This window comes from Drosophila montana, unplaced genomic scaffold (assembly GCF_035044405.1).
Source record: "Drosophila montana isolate Dmon_TW-CO22-7 unplaced genomic scaffold, ASM3504440v1 contig_3733_1, whole genome shotgun sequence".
Taxonomy (NCBI): domain Eukaryota; kingdom Metazoa; phylum Arthropoda; class Insecta; order Diptera; family Drosophilidae; genus Drosophila; species Drosophila montana.
The window spans coordinates 8,636,432-8,663,132 of record NW_026998620.1 but is presented as its reverse complement, the minus strand read 5'-3'; the positions used below and the strand labels follow the sequence as shown (position 1 = coordinate 8,663,132).

Here is a 26,701-nt window from a genome sequence, read left to right as displayed (position 1 = left end):
GTTTTGTCGACCACTAATAAATAATAAATAAAATAAATAAAATAAAAAAACGAAAATCAGTTGATAAGCGATTTAAAACGTAATTATAAGGAAGCAAGTAATTTTTTGATTTAGCATAGACGTAAACCACAGAAAGCTTTTGTGCTACAAAAGCTTACGCCAGGCATTCACATACAGAAACCGACCCCACCTACCACCCCTTAAGCGAACGCACAAACACATACTCCTATCTGCGTGAGGACACACACACAAGCTGCAAAAACGCGTGTGTTCATAACAATGCGTAAACACATTATGCTGCCTGTTTGTGTGTGTGTGCCTGTCCTTGGAAAGCAGCAGAGCTGGCAGGGATTTATGAGTGCCTGGTCGAAAATCTACCACAAAAGAATGTGTGCAAGTGTGTGACAAACCAAGGTGCGTCCGTGTGCGAACGCAAGCACACACGCATGCACACTCGCACACACGTAAAAGACGTGGACTAGTCGTGGACTCACGTGCGAGCGCACAAGGATAAGGGGCGTGCAAGCAAGCAGTGGCGACCTTGAGGCGTTAACCAACACACACACACATATACACGAACAGACACAGGCACGAAAACACACGCAGGCACAGGCAGGCACACACAATCACGCATCAATCCACCCCTAATCCGACAATATAACAACGTAGTAATGGATGGTAGCGCTGCCTGCCCTGAGCGCCTGCTACTCTAAGGTTGCTCCTAGTTACGACGTAACTGTTAACCGGTTTGGGCCGCCAGCTGCACTGCTCTCGCTTGTTAGCTTCGTTATGCCGTGTTATGTAACGTGACCGCGCCCGTATGATATCAGTGCTAACGTCAATGCCTGCCCAGCTGGCAGCGGGCGGGCTGTCGGTTGCGTTTGGCCATTACTCCGCCCCGTTGAGCACGCCCCAGCGCCCAGGCCGTGGGCCGAGACATGCGCACTGGCAGCTTGGTAGCAGCAGCGCTTGCTGTCAGCTCTGTTCGCCTGGTATTCCTTGGGCGGGCGTTACCTTAAGAAGGGTTAAACCGCTGATGGACACGTGTCTATTTCAATGCGCCGCACCCACAGCGCCCGTGCTGCTGCTGGCTGCTGGCTACTGCCTGTGCAGAGGTTCTTGTCCGGGTTCTTGCTAAAAAATACAAAGAACCAGTACGGACCATCCGAGCCCACGCTCATCGCGTAGCCGCCCATGCTAGTGCTACACCCAATGCCCGCACTCGCCTAAAATGCTCATTATTGGATCTGGACCTCGCAGAGGTTGCGTGTGACCCACCCACTGGGCGGGCAGAGTCGCGACTCGCGGTTCCTCGTCTGCGAGTCAGCTGTCAGCGTGCAGTGGCGTCGCAGCTGACACCAGGCACAAGACCAACTCTCACAGTGCTATCAGGCACCGTCACTGTCTGAAAACCCACCCCTAAGTGACTAGAGTATTTCAAGTGAACACACCCCTCGGAAACACACACACGCTCACGCGCGCGCACGCACACAGTCAGACTTTCGCTTTTAAAAAAAAGGTCGTCACATGATTCAGATACCCGATGACGCGCATTGGAATGCGAGTTGAACGCTTCCTGAGGTATCTGCGCTCCTGGTTGAAAACTTCAAGCGGAATTTCCTTTCGTTTGGCTGTGAATATTGTGTTCCATTGTTATCGCCGCCGTACTTCGACGCCTGACCCAAATTTTAGTAAACATCTATAATTTTGAGTAACCAAACATTCCAATTTATTGAAATTATATTATATTTAAAAATGTTATTTCTTCATTCTAAGATATTTTAGTTTTTAGTTAAATAATATAATTTTCATTGTTTTATACTTTTCAACTACTTTTATTATATTTGCACATACAGGTTTTTGAGTTAATCATCGGAATAGCGACTATTTAGTTTAGATCACATATATAGTCAAAGATACACAAATATAATACAAAGATACTTAAATTCCAACGTCCATAGAAAACATTTAATTATTGCTCAAAAAACGGGCTGATTTTAAATTAAAAATATTATTATGTTAAAAAAAAATATACAGGTATAGTGTCAATTTTTGTAATTCTTATCGATTTAAAATGTCAAGACCAAATATATTCATAATAATATATACAATAGTAGCTATAAGTATGCTGCGAAAAAATGTATACAGCAAATATATTTGATTCGTAGCATACTTTTAGAAGAAAGCGAGCTTGGCATCAGCTTGTGTCATAAATAATTTCTTATGCTGCATACTTTTATGTGCTTTCGAAAACTGTTTTTGACATTACTGCCAAAAACAGGCGACAGATGTCGGAACTGCTGTTTTGGTCGAGCCATTTCGTTCGGTGTGGAGCAACTTTCGTCTAGTTAAAATGGTTTGAAACTTGGCTAGTGCCCACTAATCGATTACTATTGTTGCCAACATATCGAATATGTTTTAGCGAACCCACTTAAATCGAATTAGGCGGTTTCTCAAATTCAAAAATTTTTTAAACTGCTGACAGACATGTATTTGTATTTTTATTAAATAATTAAGCTGTCTCTAAAGTGTTTAATTATAAAAGATACTCATACTGTAAAATATTTCTCATGTAACTAAGATACTAATTAACAGTCACACCGACAAATAGCAATTTGTACAACATGCAATCATGGCTATCCTTCTTCATGTTTAGCTAATCAGAATCAGGGTCCAATTCATTTCAGTCACATTTTCTTGGGAGCCCTACAAACTTAGGCTAAGGCCATTCAACAGGCAGGCTGACAAATAATCTAATTAGCCGCCAGTGCGATGAGTTTCAACTGTCAAAAGATGAATGCGGCTAATTTCAACGCCCGCCAGAAACTACACATAATAAGAGAAGGATAGATAAACATAGAGAGAACGATACAGCGACATTATGTCAAAATGTCAAAGTGAAAGGCAATAAATTGTTTCGAAGTCAATAGGAGTCCCAAGCTCCCAGCTGGCAGGGCTACATGCAAGGAAAAGAGCGTACGCGTTGCATGGCGCGCATTTTCCATTTCCGCGGCGGCATTTTTCAATACCAATTCCTTGGAGAACGCTTGACGACATGCGCACTTCGGGCTTGTCTTAAAATCTAATTAGTTGGATACTTCATTAACCACAGCCGACAATCAACAAATGAGTAATTAACATGCGCCTGGGAGAGAGCAGCGCTGCCTCGGTGTTCTTGTCGTCGCATGCAGTTAATATTTCATAATTGAGCAATTTATTTGCGCCTCTTTGACAGGATCAAAGATAAAGCCGACACTACAGCGAGGCCTAAGACACCGCGCCATGCAAATTTTATGCTCAGTTAGTTGGCGCAAAGCGCCGTAATAATGCCCGGTAGGTCTTCTGTGTGGCGCTTGACGATGTCCCGGAACTGCGATTTTGCCTGAAGGCGCTTCGATTCGTTTAAGGCATGTTTATTGTTCAGTTACAATATGGGGTCTTCTCTATAAAGTATGCTTGTTATAAAATAAAAGCTAATAAATAAACAAAGAATATTAAATTGATTAAAGTTATAAGAAATTCAGTTTATTGATAACGCTTATATTTTCTTTACAACATTTTACTATTACTCTCTCAAAATTGAAAATAATAGTTGACCTTGTATATTTACAAAAGCTAATTACATTAACGAAGATGTGCAATTTGCTTCAATGAAGGAAACAATATAAGTGACATATTTGAAATGAATCAAGTAAAAGTTATTCAATTAACAAAATATTCAGTTTATTTTCGGCCACTTCTTGGGTTATTGAAAGCATCAACTGTTAGGAAACTTGTTCGCTGGATCGTCAACACTCGCATAAAATCCAACAACTTCCGCTTGGAGTGAGTGGAACGATATGTGAACAGGCAACACATATCCATATGAAGCAACCCTCGGCCTGCTGTTTGGTACCTGTTGTTGTCTGCGTCGGTTGCACGCTTCGGCTGCAACACAGGCCAAGATGTTTGCTTGAATGGCGGCAATAAAATCTAAATTACACAATCAAAGTGACATTAGAAATGTCATTTGGTGGCCCCGGAGTAGGCAGTTGCGTATATATATGTTCGCTTATTTGTTTGCCTGGCTGTTGACAATGTCAAAACATACACTCACGGGCGGAGTCCGGTCCTCAGAGCTCATCATAAATTTCATTTGATTGCCGAGCAATGCCGAGAATCTCAAGTGGAAATTTATGCGGCAAGTGGGCTGGCGGCGGAGGGAGGGGTGCGGATTGTGCTGCTTGAAGCTATCAATAGCCATGGAGTCAGCGGCAGCGTCAACGAGGCGTGTGAGTGATTTGTTGGGGGAGGGAAAACGGAAAGAAATGTCTGGAGTTGCGCCATTTTATGTTTGTGATAAATTAATTAAAATTAGACAATAACTGCAACGGAAAGCGCACTAATTAACTGGAGACGATCGACAGCAGTGGCGGCCACAAAAGCAGCCCAAGCACCGACCTCCGCCTCGCCTCTGCCTCGGCTGTAAACAGAACTTGTACAAAATGTCAGCGCAACAAATTTCAATTAGTTCACGCTTCACTTATTAGGCGGCAGAGGCGCACTCATAAAAAGAAAGTGCCGCCCCGGCGCGCCTCTCTGGAGAGGCTGTACCATTTGCATCCCATATACCAATTCCCCCGATTCCCATGTCGCCCTGCAACCCGCGCTGCGCTGCCAATGAGCCGCAGCGTGAGCGATGCAAGTTGGAGGTTGTTGCTGCTCGCAGTTGGAAACTGCGGCGACATAATTAATTTGTACATTTTGTTGTAAAATGTTGATTGTGATTTTAATTAGGCGCGGGGTCGTGTATTAAGCGGCCACCCAAAGCACTTAAGTGCAGCCTTTGGGAATCGACTCGCAGATACAAATGTATCTGCGCGCTGCAATGAGCTGCGAATGGAGCCAAAGGTTTAATTTGATGCCTGTTCAAGTGGAATGTCGCGCTATTTTCAGGTCTTGGCAGACGCAGCTCCGATTACATGTTTTCTGTCATAGATTAGCCGCGGCCCAGCCCATGCCAACTCTCACTCTGCTCCCGATGCTGCTCCCGATGCTGCTCCCGATGCTGCTTCTGTTCTGTTCTGGGCGTTTCACTTGCGGCAGCGCACATAATTTCACACTCCCCCGCCCGAGTCTCAAGTATTACTTTGCTCTCACTGCCACTGTTGAGCATCTGTTGATTTTGTGGCAGCATCTTCTGCTTGTTGCCTTCTTTGCCAACTGTGTGACAATGCGGGGTTGCCCGCCCTCAACAGTTGCGTGCCCGTTTTAGCATCTCGAGGAGCCATCTCCTGCCTTCAGCTGGCCGCGGCTAAACTGCATATTACTTATGCCAGAATGATTTAGTGTGACGCGTGACAGATTTACAAGTTGCATTTACCGCATTAATTTATCATAAATATCTTTAAGAGGCAGCCAAGCCGAGCCAAGTCACATAAATAGCTGCCTGATTCGGTGGCTCTGATTTAGATAGCTCTTGATGGGCCAACCGACTATTAAAGTGGAAACGTTAAGATATTGCATTCAGTAAAAGAAAGAGTTGCCAACGTCGCAGATCTAAATTCGAATCCGAAACTAAATAAAAAGATTAAAATTACTTGAGGCGAGGGCATAATAGTCAAAGCTATTTAAAAGCTATAAACCGGCCTGCAATCTTCAAAAAATTGTCGGTGGCTCTGTTTACGGTAGAATCCTGCCTTTGGATTCGGCTTTTTTGGTTCTCGACATCCATGAAAATGTTTTTTTTTTCAAACTTTAGTATGTCAGATATGTCCAACATTTTAAAAAACAAATTCGATTCAACACACTACTCAACTTTTTAATTTAAAATAGCCCCTTCTACTGTAAAATATTGCATGTCAAAAATATTTTCATGTAGATTTGTTCCCTATAAATTTATATCTTCCAAATATGATTGAATAAGTGTGAAATATTTATTGTGGCTGAGTCTTCCTCAAAAGGTGACACTTTGAATCAAGCCATGTTCGAAATAAAACATTTAACGAATCGGGTTTCGGTGGATCTGTACTTTCGGCAACTGGCTTGATTTAAGGTTCGGTTCATGCCTTGATTATAAATATAAAATAAAATATTCATATTTTATCTTTATGAAATGTGCTGCTTTTTAGCCAGCATACAGCCGGACATATACTATGGAACTACACATATGTGTCAGCCTTTAATTGACACCTCAGAATGAGGAATGTTGATACTCAAGAAGGAGACAATTACCAGCTGCACATGTTGGCATTTCCTGCCCTGGGCCCATATAGGGCGCACCTCTAATTGCGACTAGCATCCTGCTATTTATTTATAAGACTTTGGCCATTCGCTACACATTTGCGATGTTTTTATTTTGCGTATAATTATTGCGAGGCGTTGACACATATATCGCTTGCAGGCCAGCAAAATGAGAATTCAAAAATAATATGCACAGCTAATTAGGATACAGCTGAATATAATGTTTTTATGACTTTTTAATGTATTTTTCTAAATTTTACATGAATTTTGTCACATTAATTTGGCGCAGTGAACAATGTTGCCATCGCATGCTTTTTATTTCTGTCAAATTTATTTAAATGGCTTTGGTTTTCATCTGATGAATTGCAATTTTCGAATGGCGGAGCCAACTGATGCTCATTTGATTGCTTATAAAATGTCAGATACAAATGTATCTGTATCTGAATCAATTTCATTATAAAACACAAATCCAGTTGTTACTCAAAATGAAAGATAAGGTTTCGGTTTTCTGTGTGTGGGTGTGTGGGTGTCTTTCCCTCTTTCTCTATGGTTGTTGTGTCGCATTTTTATGAGCCATGAAATTAATTTACGATTACGACAATTTAAATTTTTAAAATGACACTAAAAATATGTTAACAACTCGGCTGCCGTCGCCGCATTGTCGCAACGAAAGTGTTAAAAAGTCTTTGCATCTTTTGAGAGCACAGCCACAAATGTGCCCAGCGATTTATGATGAGCTATTGTTGTTGTGGTTGCTGTGGTTATTCTATAGCATGACACATTGTTCCCGTTCGTTATTGAAGTGTTGAGTTTATGTTTCATATTTTGTCTGAAGTCATTTAATTTCTATAAAAAGGCAGCCCCAAGCTTTTGGGGTTGCAAGAGGGCGCATCTTGCCACATGACACTGACATTTATGCAGCATCGGCGGCGCAGCTCATTCATATTCACGGCCTCTAGGCCGCACGTTGGGGAAGACAACAAGTTTTAGGTAGCTGCTACTTTATTAACTTATATGGAAGGAAGTTGTTTTGTTTTTATTGTCATAAAGAGTGAGACATAAATTTCAATGACAAAGGAAAGAATCTTTAGGTGGGCAACATGATTGTTTACTTCACCCCACAGATCCAGAAATATTCCACTCTTTCTCTGATCTTTAAATTGACCTGCTGACCAAAAAAACACTTCCTCTTAAATAAATTTGTTTTTATTGAAGAATTGTTCTTAATTTTATAAAATATATTTGCTTTTAATTTATGAGCTTTAAATTCTGCATTTAGCAAATACAATAAACTGTGTTATTAATGTGCTATGATGCATAAGTATTTGTCCAAACCGTTTAACCTTTGCAAGGATTTTTGTTGTGTAAGTTATTAAAACATTTACTTTTGTTTGCAAATTCTGTTGTCTTATGTCAAAAGTAGTTAATTTACAATACATTTTAAAACACACTAACAAAATTATTTAAGAATTTAAATACTATTTGCACACCGTATAGTCAATTAACTAGCTTTACTTGTGCTCATTCTCTTTAAGTTTCAAGACCATTTGCCCATTTCTGAAATCATGTATTCATGATTCATTTACCGCACTAAGCTATTCACACCTTTGGGAGCCCAACTATTCCACTTGATGATTCCAATCATTAATACTGAGCACTTTCCAAATTACGTTTGAACTGTGGATGTGCTTGGCTCATGTTTGATTTGAAAATTATTTATTCATGGCCATGGACAGTCATCAGGAGAGGCAGCCGAGCAAAAGGCAATTCAGATTTATTTCGACTAATACAATATGGCTTGTCAAATATACAAATAAGCATATCACGTGGCCAAAGCCAAAACAAATGATGGATTGCCATCAGAATTTCCAACAGCGACTGCAACTGCGATGATGGAGCCACCAGTCACCATGCAGAGAGAGAGAGAGAGAGAGAAAGAGAGAGAGAGAGAGAGTCAGCTGGGCGCTGGGTGCTGCTCAGGCAGTCGAGCGGGAAGTCAAACAGGCAAACAGCGGGTCAAATCCTAAATCCTGACTGGCAACAATGAAGGCGAATTTGTGCTTTTCTACATTGTTACGAGTACACAATATTTTTGTGGCTTTTTGTTGTAGTTAGTGTGGTTTTGTCGGTTGTTGTTTTTGTAGTGCCTGCTTCCTTTTGTTGCCGCATTGGCTTTAAAATGGTTGTTTTTTAGCGCAACGCCGCACATTATTTTTATTTTTCAACACTTTTTGTGGCGCTGCTTTGCACTGAAACGAAAAAAAAGGGAGCTGAACATGAAAACATTCATAAAATATGCATTATGCAATCTAAGCTCGTGTGAGCATTGCTAAATATTTTATGCGCATATATTGTGCAGCACACAGATACACACACACATGCAGACAAAGCGATTTTATTTATATTGGTAGTTTATTGCTTTGTTTTGCAGCTCAGTGGGTGTGTGTGTGTGTGTGCGCGCGTGTGTGTGTGTGTGTGCTTAATCATTAATTTCACAGCCAAAAACAAATTAACAAATTTCTTTATGCCAAAAATATTCCACGCTTGAGCGAAGACAAATGGGCTGAGCTGCGCTCCCTCAAAGTCAAAGAATAATAAACAAATATTAAATAAGCTTTTAAATAACATGTGCCGTTTAACACATTGAGCTGTGCATATTTGTTGTGGCTGTTTTTCTTACATTTTTTTAATGTATTTGTTTTCTGTTCGGGCATCCACATAAATTTCAACTTAAATTGCGCGCGCAGTAAAAAATGTCACACAGAAATAACAGTTTCCCCATCTCTCTCTTTTGCTCTCACTGCCTCACTCTCACCATGCGCCGCCTACTTAGCGCCGCCACTGTGGGTGGCTGTCTCTCATTTTTTTTTCTCTCTCTTTCTCTCTCCGACTGACTCGCTGAGTTTGCCAATTAGCATTTGTGTGCTGGGTTATGTGATGCTGCGGCCGTTGCGCGTAGTTTATTTTGATTTGCCTAAGCAGTTGGCTTCAAAATGAATTAATTTCAGATTTCGAAACAATTAAATTACGAGCAAAATGTTTTTACCCATTGCTCTTTGATCTGCTGCCAAATGTCGGAGGCCCCGAAATGTGTATATGTGTGTGTGTGCGTGTACTCTGACTGTTGTTTTTCGTTCATTTCATTTTCATTCTGCCGTTATGCGTACATCGTTTACGGCTTTTTAATGAGCATTATGTGTCTTTAATTTATGTCTCAATTTTGCGCGTATTTAAATCTTTATTTTCGCTGATTTTTTGTATTTATTTATGCATCCATATTAAATATGGAGGATAAACAATGCCATAGTAAGCACACCATTGTTATGTTTTGATGTAGATAATGCCCTTAGATATGCTGACATTCATTAAGCACACAGCTAGTTTGCTGTTTGTTGATAAGTTCGCTAAGCTTCAATTTAAATTGCTCCGGAATGGAGCCGGAAGTACTTAGGATATCGTGAGCTCACAAAGTTTGTTAAGCAGCTGCAACAACAAGTATAACGCAAATGCAAATGGAAAGACACATATACACCCATACATTCCTACAAACAAACATATATGTACAGATATAAAACTACAAATACCAAATAACCAAGAACTTGTCGTAATGTTCTGGCAACAAGCGCTTTATTAGGAAAACGCACTCCCAGTGCACAGCTGTCACTCGTTCCAGTACATCGCCCATCCGCACCCCGCCCATCGCACCTAAGCCATGCAGTCAGCACAGCAGACTTAATATCTAAAGCAATTTACAGTTATGAAAATAAGAGACATATCCGCAAAACGACAAGCACAGCAGCAGCCACCGCAACAACAATGGAACGAGGCGAGAAACTTCTGCTAACGAAGTAAGTACCCTAGAGGACACTTAAGCGTGCGACCCCAAGCTCAGACCCTTCCTGGCTAGGCGGGCGGGAATAATGTCGCCAACATTTTCCGAAATTACACACAAATGGCCAAATAAAAGGTGCAAAAGTCTGAAATAGTTCCATGGGCCACAGCGAGAGGGCAGGCAGCAAGCGCTCACACTTATACTCTGTCCCTCTCTCTCGCTCTTTTACTCACTGCTTGAGTGAGTGAGCGCTGCTGGCGGCCATGTTGGAAAAAGTCACTTGGCAGATTGAGCGCTTGGCGAGGCTCTCAATTTTTGAGCACTTACTTTACAGTCAACTGAGCGACGCTCATTGGCTGCCAGTGTGGGCAGACGCTAGGGGCGTGGCCACATACAGTTGCCTACGAGTGAGTTCTGCGAACTGAGAGCCAGCGTCAGGGCGTCTGCGCCGTGAGCTGCGCGTGCGGGGGGGCTGCGGTTCATGCGGGTGTCAGAGTGTGGCCAACGAAATGAGGGTTAAATCGCGTGCATAATTTAGCAGTTCATTTCCTTCATTTGAGTGCAATGCTCAGACGTGCGCTGCTCAGCTTCAAGCAAAGCTCGTGGCGCGCTGGGCGTATGGGTATGCGTGTGTGTGTGGGCGCTGGCGCAGTGGCAACGTGGCAAATATCTACTGTCGTTTACCGCTACAATGACAAGCATTTATGGCAATTAACACTTTAGCTGTTTATATGCTGCTTCCTCTGCTGCTACTGCTGCTGCCTCTGCCGCTGCTTCTGCGACAGCGCAAGCGCTTGTTGTTGTTGTTGTTGTCGTTCTTGTTATGGCTGTTGTTGCTTAAGTGGGTCAACCATTAGCGCACCACCCACAAAACAACAACGGCGAGTGCGAGGCTGGCATTCATTTGCCTAAAATCTAATTGCATTTCATGCAAATCACGTCGTCGGAGCCACTTAGCGCCTTTTTTTTAACACGCTCGCCATTTTGCCAGATTTACCTGGTCATGTCCGGCATTTCCGCTTTGCGTTTAGTGCAAATTCAATATCGTGCATAATTAATTTGCAATTAGCACGTTCTGTTTTTGTTTTTATTTCACCCTGTTCGCGCACCTCGTGCTGCATGGAAATTTTCTAATTACAAGCTGAATGCAAACTAGTTTTTAGCCTGATAGCCGCTCGCAATGATGGTTGCTGGGCGCTCGGTAGACTGACTCGTCGGCCGGCGGCAATCTGAACAGCCTTTGGGATTTTCGCACGTACGAGGCCCAGCCAAATGCGTTGGCATATGAAATGAGCTGCAAATTGATGGAGGAATTAGCGCAGCATATTTAATTTGCATGTAAAAGCCTCAGGCAACAGCAGCGATCCTCGGGCAAAAGGACGAGAAAATAAGTCGATAGATATATACATATATGCATTCTACTATCCGACTACTAAATATCCTTACAATATATTACTGTTCGAGCCTAATATATAGCAAGTGTCTCAGCGTAATTGAGAGGGCCGTTTTCTAAATTTCTTACTGAAGATATCGACTAAGTATGAATTTTCATAGTGCATAAATGTACCAAGTCTTATAGCAAGTCACTAAACTAAGTAGCCCCAACATCTAGAATCTGCTCAATGTTGATCAACCAAACCAATTATCTATTTTAGAAACTTTTATTCTTAACTATATAAAAAAACTTCTTAACTGGCTGTAAACCTGATTATTTATTCTCTTTAATATATTAATATATTGTACATTTATTCACAAAATATTGCTGCAATCGCATTTATAAGTCCATAAAACCGCAAAGCCATAGGCAATTAATTGGAAAGCCGCAATCAAAATTGCAATAAGCTTAGCCAAACACAGCTGCTGCGCACTGGCTCCGACGCCCGATAAGCCTTTCCCCGCCTCCCATACCGCTGGATTGAATGCCTCGACTGGCTGACTAATTTATGTATTAACTTTGAACGCTCATTAGTTTAATTAGTCAAACAAATTAACGTGGGGCGCACGGAAAGTGGAGTGCAAACAACAAAATGGCCGAATAAACAGAAAGGCCAAGCGAAAGAGTGAGAGCGTGGGCGGCATTGAGCGTGTGGCATCTCGCTCGCACCTGGTCAGTGCACATCATTAAATATACAAATATGCAACCAATTCGCACAGTTTAGGCGCGTGAAAATAGCAGAAAATGCGCATAAACAATTCTCGCGAATAAGTGGAAAATAATTTAATTAGCCCATAATTACGCATCTGACCACAATTGTAATTTTAATTGCGCTTGTCGCGAGGTCAGCGGCTTTTTGCCGATTATCGATTTTCCTTATGCACATTCGCCTTTTAATTAGCTGTAAATCTTTCGCAGCCTGTTGAAAGCCAATGCAAAGAGCAGGGGCCCAGAGCAGGTGGGAGTAGGTGCTGCCATTGCATGCACTATTTATTTTAACAAGAGCTGCTCATTTAATACATATTTTCACTAATTAAATGAGCGAAAGAGATAGTGACACATTCCCCAATGCGCGAAACAGAGAGAGAGAGAGAGAGAGAGAGAGAGAACGGGAGATGTAGAGAAAGAGAGAAAGCGAGGGTGATACACATGCAGATGCGGCAAGCGACAGCAATTTTTCGCTTAAAAGTTTCATGTCTATGTAAACAGCGGCTTGTGTGTGTCTGGCGAGCCGCCCAAATCATTTTGAGTGTGTGTGCGCGTGTGTGTGGTGTACATATGTAGCTTTCTACACACAGACACACACACACATGAACACATTGAAATATCGCCCTCGCACATAGCGTGTGAGTATCTATCGTCTGTTTGAGCGCACTTAAATAATGAATAATGACGAGACAGGCAATTAAAATAATTTGCGGTTTTACCGTGCGTATGCGCATCATTTAATTTTGCATGTAAAAGGGTAAAGCGCTTAATACACTGCCACAAAATGAGGTGTACATTGTAAACGAAATTGCTGTAGCCTACTTTCTGGCTACTCATCGTTAGCGAAGCATCGAAAGCTGCTTAGCTCGATGGCTCGTAAAGTAAACGGAGCAAAACGCACAGCCAATTTGCGCAGTGTGTTACAGACGCACACACATACACACACGTATACACGCATACACATAAATCACACACTCAGCTTCATCAATGGACCAATTAAAGCGCAGAGCTGCCGCACTGGTGTTGGTAACAAGCATCTTAAAAGTAATTAAAACGAAAATGGCATAACAAGCTGCTCATTAAGAATGCCATCTCCCCTCATTTTGTGGTTAATTATAGAGGAGCGAAGCCGAGCAGCGCTAACGAGCGCCCAGCTCCGCCGGCGTTGGCCACGCAAAAAGCTGAAGCAACGCAAAGTCAACGAAAACAACGGAACGAGCACAAGAAAAATACGCTTAAAAATGCCAGAAGCCGACTACTGAGTGCCGACAACGAGGACAACAGAAGGATCGATGCGAGCTGTGCGGAGGAGGGAATGCCGTTGAAGTTCATTAAGCAGCATCCTCGCCGTCCTGCGTCCACTTAACGATGTCACTTATACGCCCCATTGTGCGCTCAAACCCGACCATGAGCACGACCAGTAGCCAGCCAAGCAATCAACCAACCAGGCTAGCAGCAGGCTATCCACTTAGTAACCTCTCTCTCTCTCTGTCTTTCTCTCTCTGTCTCTGTACCCCCTCACCCATTTAAAGCCCATGTGGGCCGCTGCTGCGATGCGTATAAACCGCAAATTGGATGCGATATTAAATTGTCTGTGCAAAGCGCATATAAATTTTTGTTCAATTTAAAACATTCTGCAAACTGAGAAGCGAAACACACACACAGACGGGGAGATAAAGAGAGATAGAGAGAGAGACACAGAGAAAAAGAGCGAGAGACTGAAAGAGAGCCAGGCAAACATGGGTGGCGGCGGCGGTGTAGTTTGTGTGAGCTGTCTCCCTCTGACCACTTTGAGTTTTACATAGAGAAACAGCAAATAGTGTCAACTAGACGTGTTCCAAGGCTAAAAGCCGAGGAGTTGGTTGGCATCTACGGCCCCTTAAGAACTTGATGTCGCTATTATCGAAGTCGGCTGACAATTGTTACTTACAATTATTATCAACTAATTAACAAAATGATTAGGCACTAAAAATTACCTCAAATTCAATTAGCCGTAAAAAAAATTGGCAAGTAGAATGGTTGCTCGCGACTTGTTGGCATTGCTTGATGGCCGTTGTTAGCCACAAGAGCACAAAGCATTCATGCATATATGACTAGGAACAAACCAGGCATGAGCAAAGAAACAACAACGCAGCGCCAAAAATAAAGAAAAAAAATGTATAAAACAGCGCGCAATTCAAATATAAAGAGCTGAGATCCATTTCGTAGCCAACGAAGCGCATAAGCAAACAAATTTTGCGCTAAATAATTTGACAATTACTCACATCCTCGAGCGCATATTTGGGTGGCAGTTCAACAGAGTGAAAAAAAAAGAAACTATGTAAAACTGGGCATCCGTGTGCGTGAGAGGGAAAGAGAGAATGAGCTGGTAAAGACAGACCCACAGAAAAAGATAGCGTGTCTCCCCTGTTCATGTTCATGCCGTTTGCTTATGCCGCCCAATGTGGCTAAGACCTAGGAACAGACCATTACGCTTGCTAACGAGCACAAGGCAAATTAAATCATTAGATGCTAGTCGAGATTAGGTCCTGCCGGAGTACAGCAAAAGGAGGAGCCAGGCCACTCAAAACAGAATTCACTCAAACTAACTGCTGTGGGCGTGTGCAGCACGAGAAGAGAGCCGCAGCAGCAGCAGCAGAGAGCAGGAGCGTAGTGCAAATCCACTCAACACACAGCAACCACCACCAGCATCACCAGCCGCAGCTGCAGCAGCCAGCAACAACAGAGGCAACGACAGACGCCGCAACAGATTTGTTCACTTTCCATTTAGTTGACTTGCCACGGGCCAGCGGCAGCCACAGCATCTGGACTACCACGCGACTCAAGACTCACTCGACAGCGACGGCGAGCAGCGACAGCGGGCAGCAACCCTCAAACACTGTCGAGCAATACCAATGCCATTACCATTACCGTTTCCATTTCCATTTCCGTTTCAGCCCCGGCTGCGTGTAGAGTGTCGCGCGCGCGGATTACGCTCAAAAGCAGCGCGATAAGCGTACAACAACAACAAGAACATTAGCAGCGGCAGCATCATCGGCAGCAGCTTCAGATATTGAGAGATACGCGGCGGCATCAGTGACAGTCGATTGACTGCAATCAAGGTGACAACAACACGTCGCGGCAAACAACCAATCTGAGCAAGTGAAGCCAATTGAGGTGAATTGAAGTGAACAAGTGAGCTCCAGTGTTGTAAAGTGACAAGAGACAAGTGCAATAAGCGATATGGTGATGCTGCAGTCGCCAGCGCAAAAGCCCAGCGATAGCATTGGGGCACAGCCCACGGCCGTCGGCGGTCTGATGAGTCCGAATTCGAATCCTGATTCACCCAAATCTAACACCTCGCCCGAGCTAGCTAATGTGGGCAGCAATGCGGGTGCCGAGGGCGTGTCCGTGTCCAGTAGCGCCTCCAGCGCAGCAACAACCATCAGCGCTCCCGCTGCCAAGTTACCCAAGTTTATAATAGGCGCCAGTGGACAGGCTGCCAAGCAGGAGCAGGATCTGCGCTACTCAATTGAGCGTTTAAAGCAAATGACTAGCGAATCTGGCATGCTCAGTCGCTTGAGTCCAACGCATGAGGATGCAGATAAGGAGAAGAGTAACCACAACAACAACAATAATATTAATAATAATAATAATAATAACAACGTTAGCAATAACAACAAGAACAATTCACGACGATCGCAGTCACCGCCAGCGAATGTCGGTGGCTTTCCATTGCAAGCACAACAGCGCAAGCTACTGGAACTGAACGCAGTGCGTCATTTGGCACGGCCGGAGCCCTTGCAGCATCCCCATGCGGCACTGCTGCAGCAGCATCCGCATTTGTTGCAGAATCCACAGTTTCTAGCCGCTGCCGCTCAGCACCATCACCAACAGCAGCAGCAGCAGCAGCATATGCACCATCATCACCACCATCCTGCACACCCACATCCACATCACCCAGCAGCCGCTGTGTTTCATCTGCGTGCAACTGCAGCGTTGCCCACTGCCACTAGCAATGGCAGCGGCACCACTGCACCACCATCGCCTGCTACCTCGCCGCTGTCGCCACCCACATCGCCCAACACAGGCACAGGAGGCAACCAAACAACACATTCCGAGCCACAAACGGGATCGCCTTTGGCCACCGCAATAACACCAGCAAATCCGTCACATTCCGCGCTCCCAGCACCGCCACAGCCGCCGCCACCACCGCCACAGGCAATGTCTAGCGCACAGTTGCACTTGGGTGCTGGTCCACATCCAGTGATGGGCCGCATTAGTCCAACATCCGCCAACGACATGGATCTGGAGCGTATTAAACTGGTGGCAGCGGTTGCCGCGCGCTCCAGTCAAAGTCAAGCGGCCAGTACATCCGCCGCGGCATCGACCAGCTCCTCCTCCGCCTCACCCTCTGGCCGTGACTTAAGTGATTACGGCTTCAGAATACAACTGGGCGGCCTGGCAGCTGCAGCGGCTGCTGCGGCGGCCACATCACGCCAGATTTCGGCTGCTAATTATGCGCGGAGCGATACCAGCGAAGAGCTGAACGTCGATGGCAACGATGAGGACAGCAACGATGGCTCCGGTTCGCACAGCACACCGTCGGTAAGTCTCTAGCTTGAAAATGTTTTGCATACGATTTTTCCATGCTTAGATTTCTTTGCCTTTATTTACTCTGCTTCGAATTCAGGTCTGCCCCGTGGATCTGACGCGCTCCGTGCCGAATAGTGCCAACAATGCGGGGACTGCATCCACCAGTGGAGCCAGCGACAGGGAGGCTACCAAGCGTCTGGCTTTCTCCGTGGAGAATATATTGGATCCCAATAAGTTTACGGGCAACAAATTGCCTGCGACAGCGCCACCCTTTGGACATCCGCGTCAGTGGAGCTACGAGCGAGATGAGGACATGCACGAGCATCTGGATGATGAGCACAGCGAGGATATGTCTGGTAAGTGTCTGCCAAGCGTACCTATGCACATATAACTAAAAGCAATACCAGAAAAATCATACCTGTGCCAGTCATTGGTGCTTGATTTGATTGGAATCTAACAGAAAACGGGAACGCACCTTTCCATCTGTATGTGTGGGCTGTGTTTTTATATACATATATATATATTTATATTGATCAGAGCAGGGCAGAGAAACTGCAAAACGTTTTCGCTTCCACTTGTTATTCCGAACTGCCAACTTTATTCGAGCGCCTTTTTTTGCATTCCACATGACTGTGTGGGCATGAGTGTGGGTGGTGTGGGCTGTATTTAAACTGCCGCTTGTAGCGTTTGGTATGTTTTGATTTTGATTTTGTTTCTTTTTTTGCGGAAATTCCCGCACCCACCGACCAGACACACACGAATACACGCCCGCACACAGAAGAGGGTAAGCAAGGTTTGCCATTTTGAACGAGCAGAGATTTTGTGTTGCCAGCTTTCAGGCGCAAGTCACGTACACACAGCCAAATTGGGTGTACGGTGTGGGTGAGTGTGTGTGTATGTTGGTACTATGAAAGCATTTATATTTCGAGTATATTCACCGGGTAAACAAATGCGGCAACAATGCGAGAGATGTATGAAACTTGTTTAGACTGAGAGCTTCACTCATATTCAAGTGGGGATTTTGCATGGAATTTGTTTTAATTGATTGATTGATGTTTTAATTGGGAAAAGCAATTGCTCTGTGGAATTTTTCGATATTTCTTTTTGCCAGCTTTTATGCTGCCCATATATTTGGCAGCTCTCTTTTTTTTAATTTTTCTTCTTCTTATTTTTCTCTTGCTAGCTGTTGGCTAACATTCTGCTGAAAATTAATTGATTTTCATGCTTGGCTCGTTGCAAAGAAAATGCTCAAATAAAAATTTGCAAATTTGATTGAAGTTGTTGTGGTGAACTCGGCAATAAGAGGCTTGGGGAAGTAGAGCATCAGCATACCAGGACTGCTAAGCTGATGCAAAGCGCAAAAATAAACGATAGTCACAAAGTTGGTGGGGTGTCTAGAAAGGGAGGCATCCTGTATTATGCTCGTGGGCCAGGACACATAAAAAGTCAAGTTTTGCAATTGGGAAACGGTTTGTTTGAACACTGGTCGTGATTTGATTATGATTGAAGCTTGGTCATATTGAAATTGAATTACGATTTAAAAGTTATAATTTGTGGGTGGGAATTAGAAAAAAATAAGGTGACAAAACTTGCAATTGAGTTAAGGTCAGTGTTACTTCCTGTGATCGAGAACTAGAAAAACAGTTATAACTATTGCTTTTATTAAAAAGTATTAAAATTGAATTATATAGCTACCAAATATATCGGAAAAGGAAAATTAATTTTATTTAAATTCACATTTATTTAAGTGCATTAATTAGAGCCAGCGCCAACTTAATCCAATAAAGTTAATTACATATATTAGGTCTTTAATCGAGAGTGATTGATTATAGATTGAGCTATAGATTGCCAACATATTTGCACAATTTTAAAATAATAATTAAAATCATGGATTCTTATACAAGTAATTGGGCTCAATCAGACTGAATTAAATGCATAAGAGCTTTAACTGTTGTTAAGCATTGGCTATAACCGTAAGTTGGCTTAAGATGCTAATATTATTTATTTAAAAAATGATAGTTTAATCACCTACTTATTTTGAAATGTTGAGATGCTAGATTTGTAAGTATAAATGAATAGCTGAGTTTTATTCGATAGATAAGTAGTCAACTTTTCTGTCACTTACTCTTGGCAATCATAGCCAAAAAGCGTTTAACTGTTTTTCTTTAATCAATAACATATAGCACCCAATATCGTCAGCCATATCAGACAATTACCAGCCAGTCATTCAGCTCTTCTAAGAGTGTAAGTTGCACTCACATTCACACAAGCATTGACACTCACACCATCCCAAATGCACACACACTCAAACAAGCCACTCGCTTTATTGGCCACTTCGGTAAGCGCTTATGTACAAAATTATAAACAGTGAAAATGGCGGAGACCACATCAACAACAGCAATAACAACGGCTGCAGCAACAACATCATTATCAGCAACAAATAATCGGCCATTGCTGCTGCTGCTGTTTATTGTTGTTGTTGTTGCTGTTGCTGGCAGTTTGTGTGACTGTTTGCATTTGTGTTTGTGTTAATAAAACACAATTAACTTCATCAATGGCGCTGGGTGCGGAGGTGGTTTCTGCTGGCTGTGGCGTCCCAGTACTCGAACATAACTGCTAATAAAACAGACTGAATGACCGTACCAACGACCCCAAGCGGCGGCAACAGCACAGGACAACAGGAGAGGATAGACCAAGCAGGATAATGATGCTCGCAATGATTATGTTGCTGTTCGTGCTCGTGTTATTGTTGCTGGCAGTTTATTCAGTCTGTTGAAGTTTACAGCAGAGGGACAGCATACAGTCGGGCAGGCTGTTCACATTACGCATACGCAGGGTTTGCGGCCTGTGATCCAACGATTGTTCGCTGCTCGTTGCTTGGTGATGCTGTAGCCATTAATTAGCAAGGTACTTAATTACCGCACATTCATTAGCCGCTTCAATGGCTCTGTCCAGGACACACACATACACATTTACAGATTTAAAGCGACCCCCTCCCCCGTGTCGGACACTTAATTTTATGGCATGGTAGGTGCTAATGTTGCTGCTGGTCGCTTCAGTTTATATTAGTGTAATTATGCGGCCTTTTGTCTTCGCAACTAATTAGATTTTATGACACTTCACACAGCCCTTCCCGTCCCTTCCCCTCTTTTGCTTTATCGGATCATAATGCATTGTGTGCATGGCGTTTAATAATTCATAAATATTACGCATACGCTGCATTTGTCAGATTGTCAGCAAGCAATTCTCTAAGGCGCTATTCATCGCAGCCGGTCGCTAGGCGCACACCAATTTGCATTTCATTTAAAATGCAAAACAAAACTGAGCCAACAGCATACAACTAGCAAATGCACTAAAAGCAGCGTTGAAAGCCACAAAACAAAACACATACACTTATGTACATACACAATAACCTATGGGGTGGGGTGGATAAAATAAAAACAACATGGATAGTAGAATGGATGGCCGCATACACTCTCCAATCCTGCATTATGCTCGGGCAGCCCCAGAAATTCGCCCCAAAAGTCATATGAAAAAACATGCGATAACTAAGTGGGCGCACAGAGCATGGCTGGCACCAGGGGTACGGGTGCGGGTACGGGAGCGGGCGCGGGTGCTCTTCCGGGGTTGGGTCGAATAAAATGGTTATGTGGCAACATTTAAATGTGGGTGGCCATGCCCTGCTAGCAAGAATCAGGGGAGCGAATCTGCTGGCAACCAACCCCCGAAAAAGTAAAATGGCTGCGAAAACTTTTATTCTTTTCAGCACTCAACTTTGCGCTCAGTCGTGCGCTCTCGCTCGAACCCACGCAAAATGCAATGCCAATGCCAATGCATCTACATATATATATATATATACACGTATATATATGTATGTATATAAATACTTACATATATAGCAGACTTTGTATCCATGAGTTGTAGTATACTGCTGGTCCTGCGGCTGGTCCTGGCGCCCCGGGGAACCTTGCAGATTTGTGTGCGTGTCTGTAAATTCTGTAAAGTTAGGCGACAATTTCCGTAGCCCCGGCACGGTTTTTTATATCCGTCATCAGCAACTCATTTATTATTTTATGAAAATGGCAAAATGAGACGACAAACGCTCCCCGGGGTCGCATTGGCCAAGCGTATGCGATTATAATGATTGCGACAATGAAGCCCCCTGAAATGCCGTGCTGGAACCCAAATTTAAAAGCTATTTTGTAAAAGCTCTCAGCCGAATATATATGTCTGTGCGTGTGTATGTTGGTAAATTATGCGATGGTTGTGGTAATTAACACTCGGATTTCATAATTAAGTTTATGGCTTCCAAGTGTACATTGTCGTGCATGTTTATTTACTTTTTGTATATACCTTTACAAAGGATACAACAGCTCTCATATACTGCTTGTAACGTATACCAAAAGAAGCTTTTGAGACAAAGAGTAGATCAACAGGAAATTTGCCAGGCTCTTATATTATGATATTATACATTTGACTAACTTTTAAGTTTATAAGAGTATCACTGCTTCGGTTGTTGAAACTAGTTTTTAATGTCCTTTTGGTATACTGATTGTCTGTCTCGCTTTCTCTTTAATTTAAATTGTTCTTGTTAAACCCAAAGGGCTGTCAAGTTTGGCTTGTGTGTGTATGTGTACTTATGTATGTGTGGTTTTCTGTGTGTTGGTAAATGAGCCTTGTCTGTGCGCTTTTTTAAACGTCGCTTTATCTTCGACGCGCCATATCAAAATTGCTTATGAAGTGCTTTTGGCGTTATTATAATTAACTGCAGTAACTTTACAACTGGTGCATATGGAATGCGACTGATAAGAAAGGGAGAGCCGGAAATGAAATTATGTTGTTATAACGATGAGGGAACTGAGAGGAAATTTTCAGTGAACAGAATACAAATGATAATAAAAATAAAAATTTGTAAATTTTACTTTAATATCCAATTATTTTCTCAATAGTTATTTACGCTAACTTTATCAGCGACCATTTTAGTATTGTTAAAAAATGACTGTAATTTAAATCTGAGGTACACATTAAAGAAGCTTACAAGGAATGATATATTTTTATTTTTAAATGTGAAATATGATGAGTATAAGATTTCAATTATAATAATATTCCATATTAAGGATAATAATTTAGCTTTCATTGAACGTAAATTAATTTCGTTGCAAATATCAAACGTTTGTGCTGCCCCTTCAGCTATTTAGCTGCCAGACAACGCGCATACGCCATGTTGCACTGCACAGACGGTTAGTTACCCTAATTAGACCCCGCCATCACAGACTTCACTTCCGCCTCCACGAATTGCAGCTGGTGGCTGCAGCGCTTATTAACCAGCTGCGGTTGCGGCTGACTGTTTATAGGGCGCAAACACCCTTTCAGGGGAGTACACAATACCCGCACCGGTCCCCGTACTCCACCTGTTTTACTCTGTCTGCGGACCTTTCGACTTTTTCGCGTTTGTTTGCCAACGCATTAAACGTCTGGTGGAGCAGCGCCCCACGGGGCTGTTAATTCAATTGACTCAAACCAATTGTGGTCAGGAGCAGTCGTCGAAACCGTTCAATGGATATTGATGAGATATTCGGGCATCTAATGTGCCATTAATGCATATCAAAGTGCCTGCAAACACTCCACAGCCCATTACCACTGCGTCAGGCGACATAGGATTCATTTGCATTTGAAAGGACAAACTCCACACAACGCCGGACAACGCCGACGGCCAGCAAAATCGTTAAATATTAAATGAAGCGTTCATGTTAATTTTCTGTTTAATTGGCGCGCTGTCTGTGGCGCTCTTTTTGATAGCTACAGTCAGGCTAATTACATGCAAACATGGCCAATCATGTTGAACAATTACCAGGCGCATGTATTTCGCAGCGCTATTTGCCCTGGACAGGACTACTTTTATGCTCCTTCCCGCTGTATTACAGCCAGACGGGCTCTTTCATGGCGGTTGGCAGTTTTGAAATAATTCAGCAAGCGGCTGCTGCGTACTTAGGTGGGATATTGTGGCCTAACCTGAAAGCGTCTTGTCTTATTTTATGCAAGCAAAAGTTTAGTCGTTTTCAAGCATAAGCTAATTAAATTGCATCAATTTTTATCGCTATCGATTACATAGAGATAACTTGCATAAAATAATGCAATCAGTTCGCAAAAAACATTCTTACCTATTCTTACCATCTCAACTGGGTAATCAATATGCCGTGGCCCGGGCACCGAACAGTGGTCACAGTTGTAACTGGCTGAACAGTGGGCGCGTTAATTGAAATTCGACTACCGCAAAAATACGATTAATTGCGCAGCCGTTGCACGTTTTGGACGGCTCCGCCCATGTTCACATGTGCGTCAACATGTGCCCAAGATTCCAATTAATTCCCAATGCTAGGACCGATGCGAGGTGATTGATTTCAGCTTGCGAATCTGCCACTGGCCCTGGGGCATACGCGCTGTCAGTCACTTGATTGATGATGCTCTTGGCTTATGCAAAAAAACTATCTTGTATTTGATTTGCTCCTCTGTTTGCAGCTCAGGATCTTAATGACATGGATCAGGACGATATGTGCGACGATGGCAGCGACATAGACGATCCCAGCAGCGAAACCGATTCCAAGAAAGGCGGCAGTCGCAATGGCGATGGCAAGTCCGGCAGTGGCAGCGGTGGTGGCGGCTCCAAGCCGCGACGCGCACGCACCGCCTTCACCTACGAGCAGCTGGTATCGCTGGAGAATAAGTTCAAAACGACGCGCTATTTAAGCGTGTGCGAGCGTTTGAATTTGGCCCTCAGTCTGAGCCTGACTGAAACGCAGGTGAGAATGGGCCTTGACGTGGGCTGCTGGCAATATGCTGAGCTTGTTCGTATTTGCAGGTCAAAATCTGGTTCCAGAATCGACGTACAAAGTGGAAAAAACAAAACCCAGGAATGGACGTGAACAGCCCTACCTTGCCGCCACCCGCTGGTGGCTCCTTTGGACCTGGCGCCTATGCCAGTAGTCTGCTCTATCCGCACGCCGTGCCCTATCCGCCGTACGGACCATATTTTCATCCCCTGGGCGCGCACCACTTGAGCCACTCGCACTCATAAAATTGCAAGATGCAACAGCGTTTGTTGCAACTCTTCGAAAAGCGTGCCAAGGGTACAGGTGCAGAGGCACGGGCAGGCCCGGGAGCCAATGCATTGTAAATATGAAACCGCTTTAAATGTTGTTTAGTCTCGCCTGTACATAGTTCTTGTACAAATACCTATAAAGCATACTTAGCGCTTAAATTGATTACAGCCAACGAAGCCCAAAGATGTTGCAAGCTCAAATTCGACATATCTAGTATTATAATTATGAGTATGTAATTACTGTAACTATTTACTTATGAGTATGTAATTATTTTAACTAAGTACTTATGAGCATGTAACAATTTTTAGCATTTAAGTGGCAAACGAAATCAAAAACCAACAAAAACACAAGACATAAATATAAAATGAAAAAAATAAAAAAACATTTTAAAAATTACCAGAAAGAAATAAAACAGAAAAAAATATATATATGGTATATATGAGGAGGGGTTTTTGGTATTTAAATGCGTTTGTATAAGCAGAGGGCAAAAAACAATTTATCGCTGTGACGCACACAGATAAACGGAGCAGACTGATTGCCAAACAGACGGAGTGACATACTGGAAGGACTCTCTGGCAGGCGTGTGAAATGACAGGACAACAATGCTAAGTCAAGTGTAAAATTTTAAATTTGCTTCCCATTTGCTGCGTGCGGCTCAAGCACTCACACTCACACATACACTCGCAAGCTATTCAATTATGTGGCAAACGAATACGAAATATCTTAATCCGATTTGTGTGATACAATGCCGGGCATATATTGCGCCCATGGTCGGGGCGAAGTTGTCAAAACAGAGACAACCAAATGAATAAATTCACGGGCATTCACACCTCACGCCCATTGATATTATAATAACTACTCCCTGGCAGCCGGGCCCGAGCAGTGCTCCTTAGTATTGTGCCTGCTTTTGGTGGCCAGCATAATTGAAACAGAAATCCATGCATGGCCAGCTCCAGGAGCAGCCACTGAGCCGGACGGCCAGGCGGATGCGGATTGACTACGAGTGCCGTTGACAGCCACGGCAGACAAACAAACAAAACAAACGGAGTCACGGCGGAAATCCCTTAATATCTATTACTCCACCGCGCCCAGTACGCTGAGCTCTGTGTGAAAAGCCACGCGACACGCGCCGCGTATTCCGCGTGCATTGGCTGTTAAAATTTCGCACATTTGATTGCATTTGCGGGCGGCGACTGCTCGCCCGATTCCGAAGGAAGGAAGTACCTAACTTTTTTCTTTCCGCTAAGGCACATTTGCATAAATAATTTATTAAAAATTTGCTTTTACATTTGTTTTAAGCTTTGCTTAAGTACTTTGCAATTAGTCGCCCAAATCCTATTTGTTGCACACCCACATATGCATATTATGCATGAGCCATGTGCGTGTGAGTCTGTGTATGGGTGTCTATGTGCATATATGCGTTAATTTCTGTAAATGTAAGCCACTAAATTATTCAGTTGCAGACATCCTAGCGTGTTTCGCACTAAATTCTCTAAAATGCGAATGCGCACAAACGAGCTCAATTTGCATACAATTAAATGCAAATGTGGGAGCCAAAATTTATGGTGTGACTAGAGTCTAGTTTTTTCTTTTGCCCAGTTAAAAGTGAATTGGGATTTTGTTAGATAATTTATTTTGAAGATAATCGTTCAGATCTCGACAATTTGAACTTTAATAAGAAGATAAATCCTTAAAATAATAAGATTTTAATCTAGTTAGTATGAAAGCTGGCCCAACGTTCTTGTAATCATTTCAAAAATGCAAAATATGTTTTTTATTCCTTATAGTTTTATTGGCCCAGTTTTAATTTCTGATCATTACAATTACCCTTAAAACTCCCTGGAATAGACCACTAAATACAATTTATTGTAATATGTCGCATTCACGCCCAAAAAACATCTCCTCATCCATAGACAAATCAGTGAAACGATAAATTAACGAGACGCCTGCCCACTTAGAGTAAAACTTAGCGTTCCCCTTATATTTACTCCGAGCGTAGCCCTTGTCCTGGACGGCGAACGCCCAAACGCAAATCCAAGACAATTGCTTTCCAATAAGCGCCATAATAAAGCAAATCTCATTTCAAGCATTTTGCACCACCAACAGCCACAACAACAACTACGACTATGGAAAGAGCTGGCAGCCAGACAGTTGCCCCTTCCAGAAACACTTCACTTGGTTCCGGCGAAACTCATTGCAGAATCAAAACGCGACACTCACGCAATTAAGTTGTTTTGCTCGAGCTTGTCTCTGTTTCTCGTTCTCCCTTTCTCTCTCTATCTCTCTGTCTCTCTCAGTGTTTTTGGTCTTTTGCCTAAACTACTTTGAATTTTATTTTATAGGACTTGTTTTGGAATCCAATTTGTTTCCTTCATATTATATATATATACATTTTTTGTTGCTTTGTTTACGTATTTTACGAGAACCTTTTTTTGCGCCTGAATTGCTGCAGATTACGCATACTTCATTCTGAGTGTATGTGTGAGTTTGTGTGTGTTGGCAGCATGAGCAACACTTAATCTGCACCATTGACTTTTCTGCAGTCCGCCCCTCATGCGTGTTTTGTCACACCCAAACCCAGTCATGCCCTCTCATCCCTTTGGCGCTCTCCCCTCTCTTTGAATCTAGTAAATTTTATGCGTATATTTAGTTTGCTGTGCTTATCAGCGCAGCTTTATCGAAACTTATTGTGTTTGTTTAATTGAATTTGGATTGGCGCGCTGCGACTGCAAGGATCCCGACGACGCTGACGACAATTTCGCGTCTGAGTGCGCGCCGGAGACGCTGACGGCGGGCAGATAAACCAGAATGGAGCAACGGAGTGAATCT

At 43.1% G+C, this 26,701-nt stretch overlaps 1 protein-coding gene across 1 annotated transcript; it reads left to right on the top strand.

The window, feature by feature from the left end:
* The first annotated feature begins 15,171 nt into the window (after positions 1 to 15,171).
* Positions 15,172 to 24,206, top strand: slou (slouch). Its single transcript, XM_064694031.1, has 4 exons — positions 15,172 to 16,784; positions 16,870 to 17,128; positions 23,292 to 23,572; positions 23,632 to 24,206. Exons 1-4 carry the CDS (start codon positions 15,420 to 15,422, stop codon positions 23,845 to 23,847), a joined length of 2,121 nt encoding a protein of 706 aa, XP_064550101.1. The 5' UTR covers positions 15,172 to 15,419; the 3' UTR covers positions 23,848 to 24,206.
* The last annotated feature ends 2,495 nt before the right edge of the window (positions 24,207 to 26,701 follow it).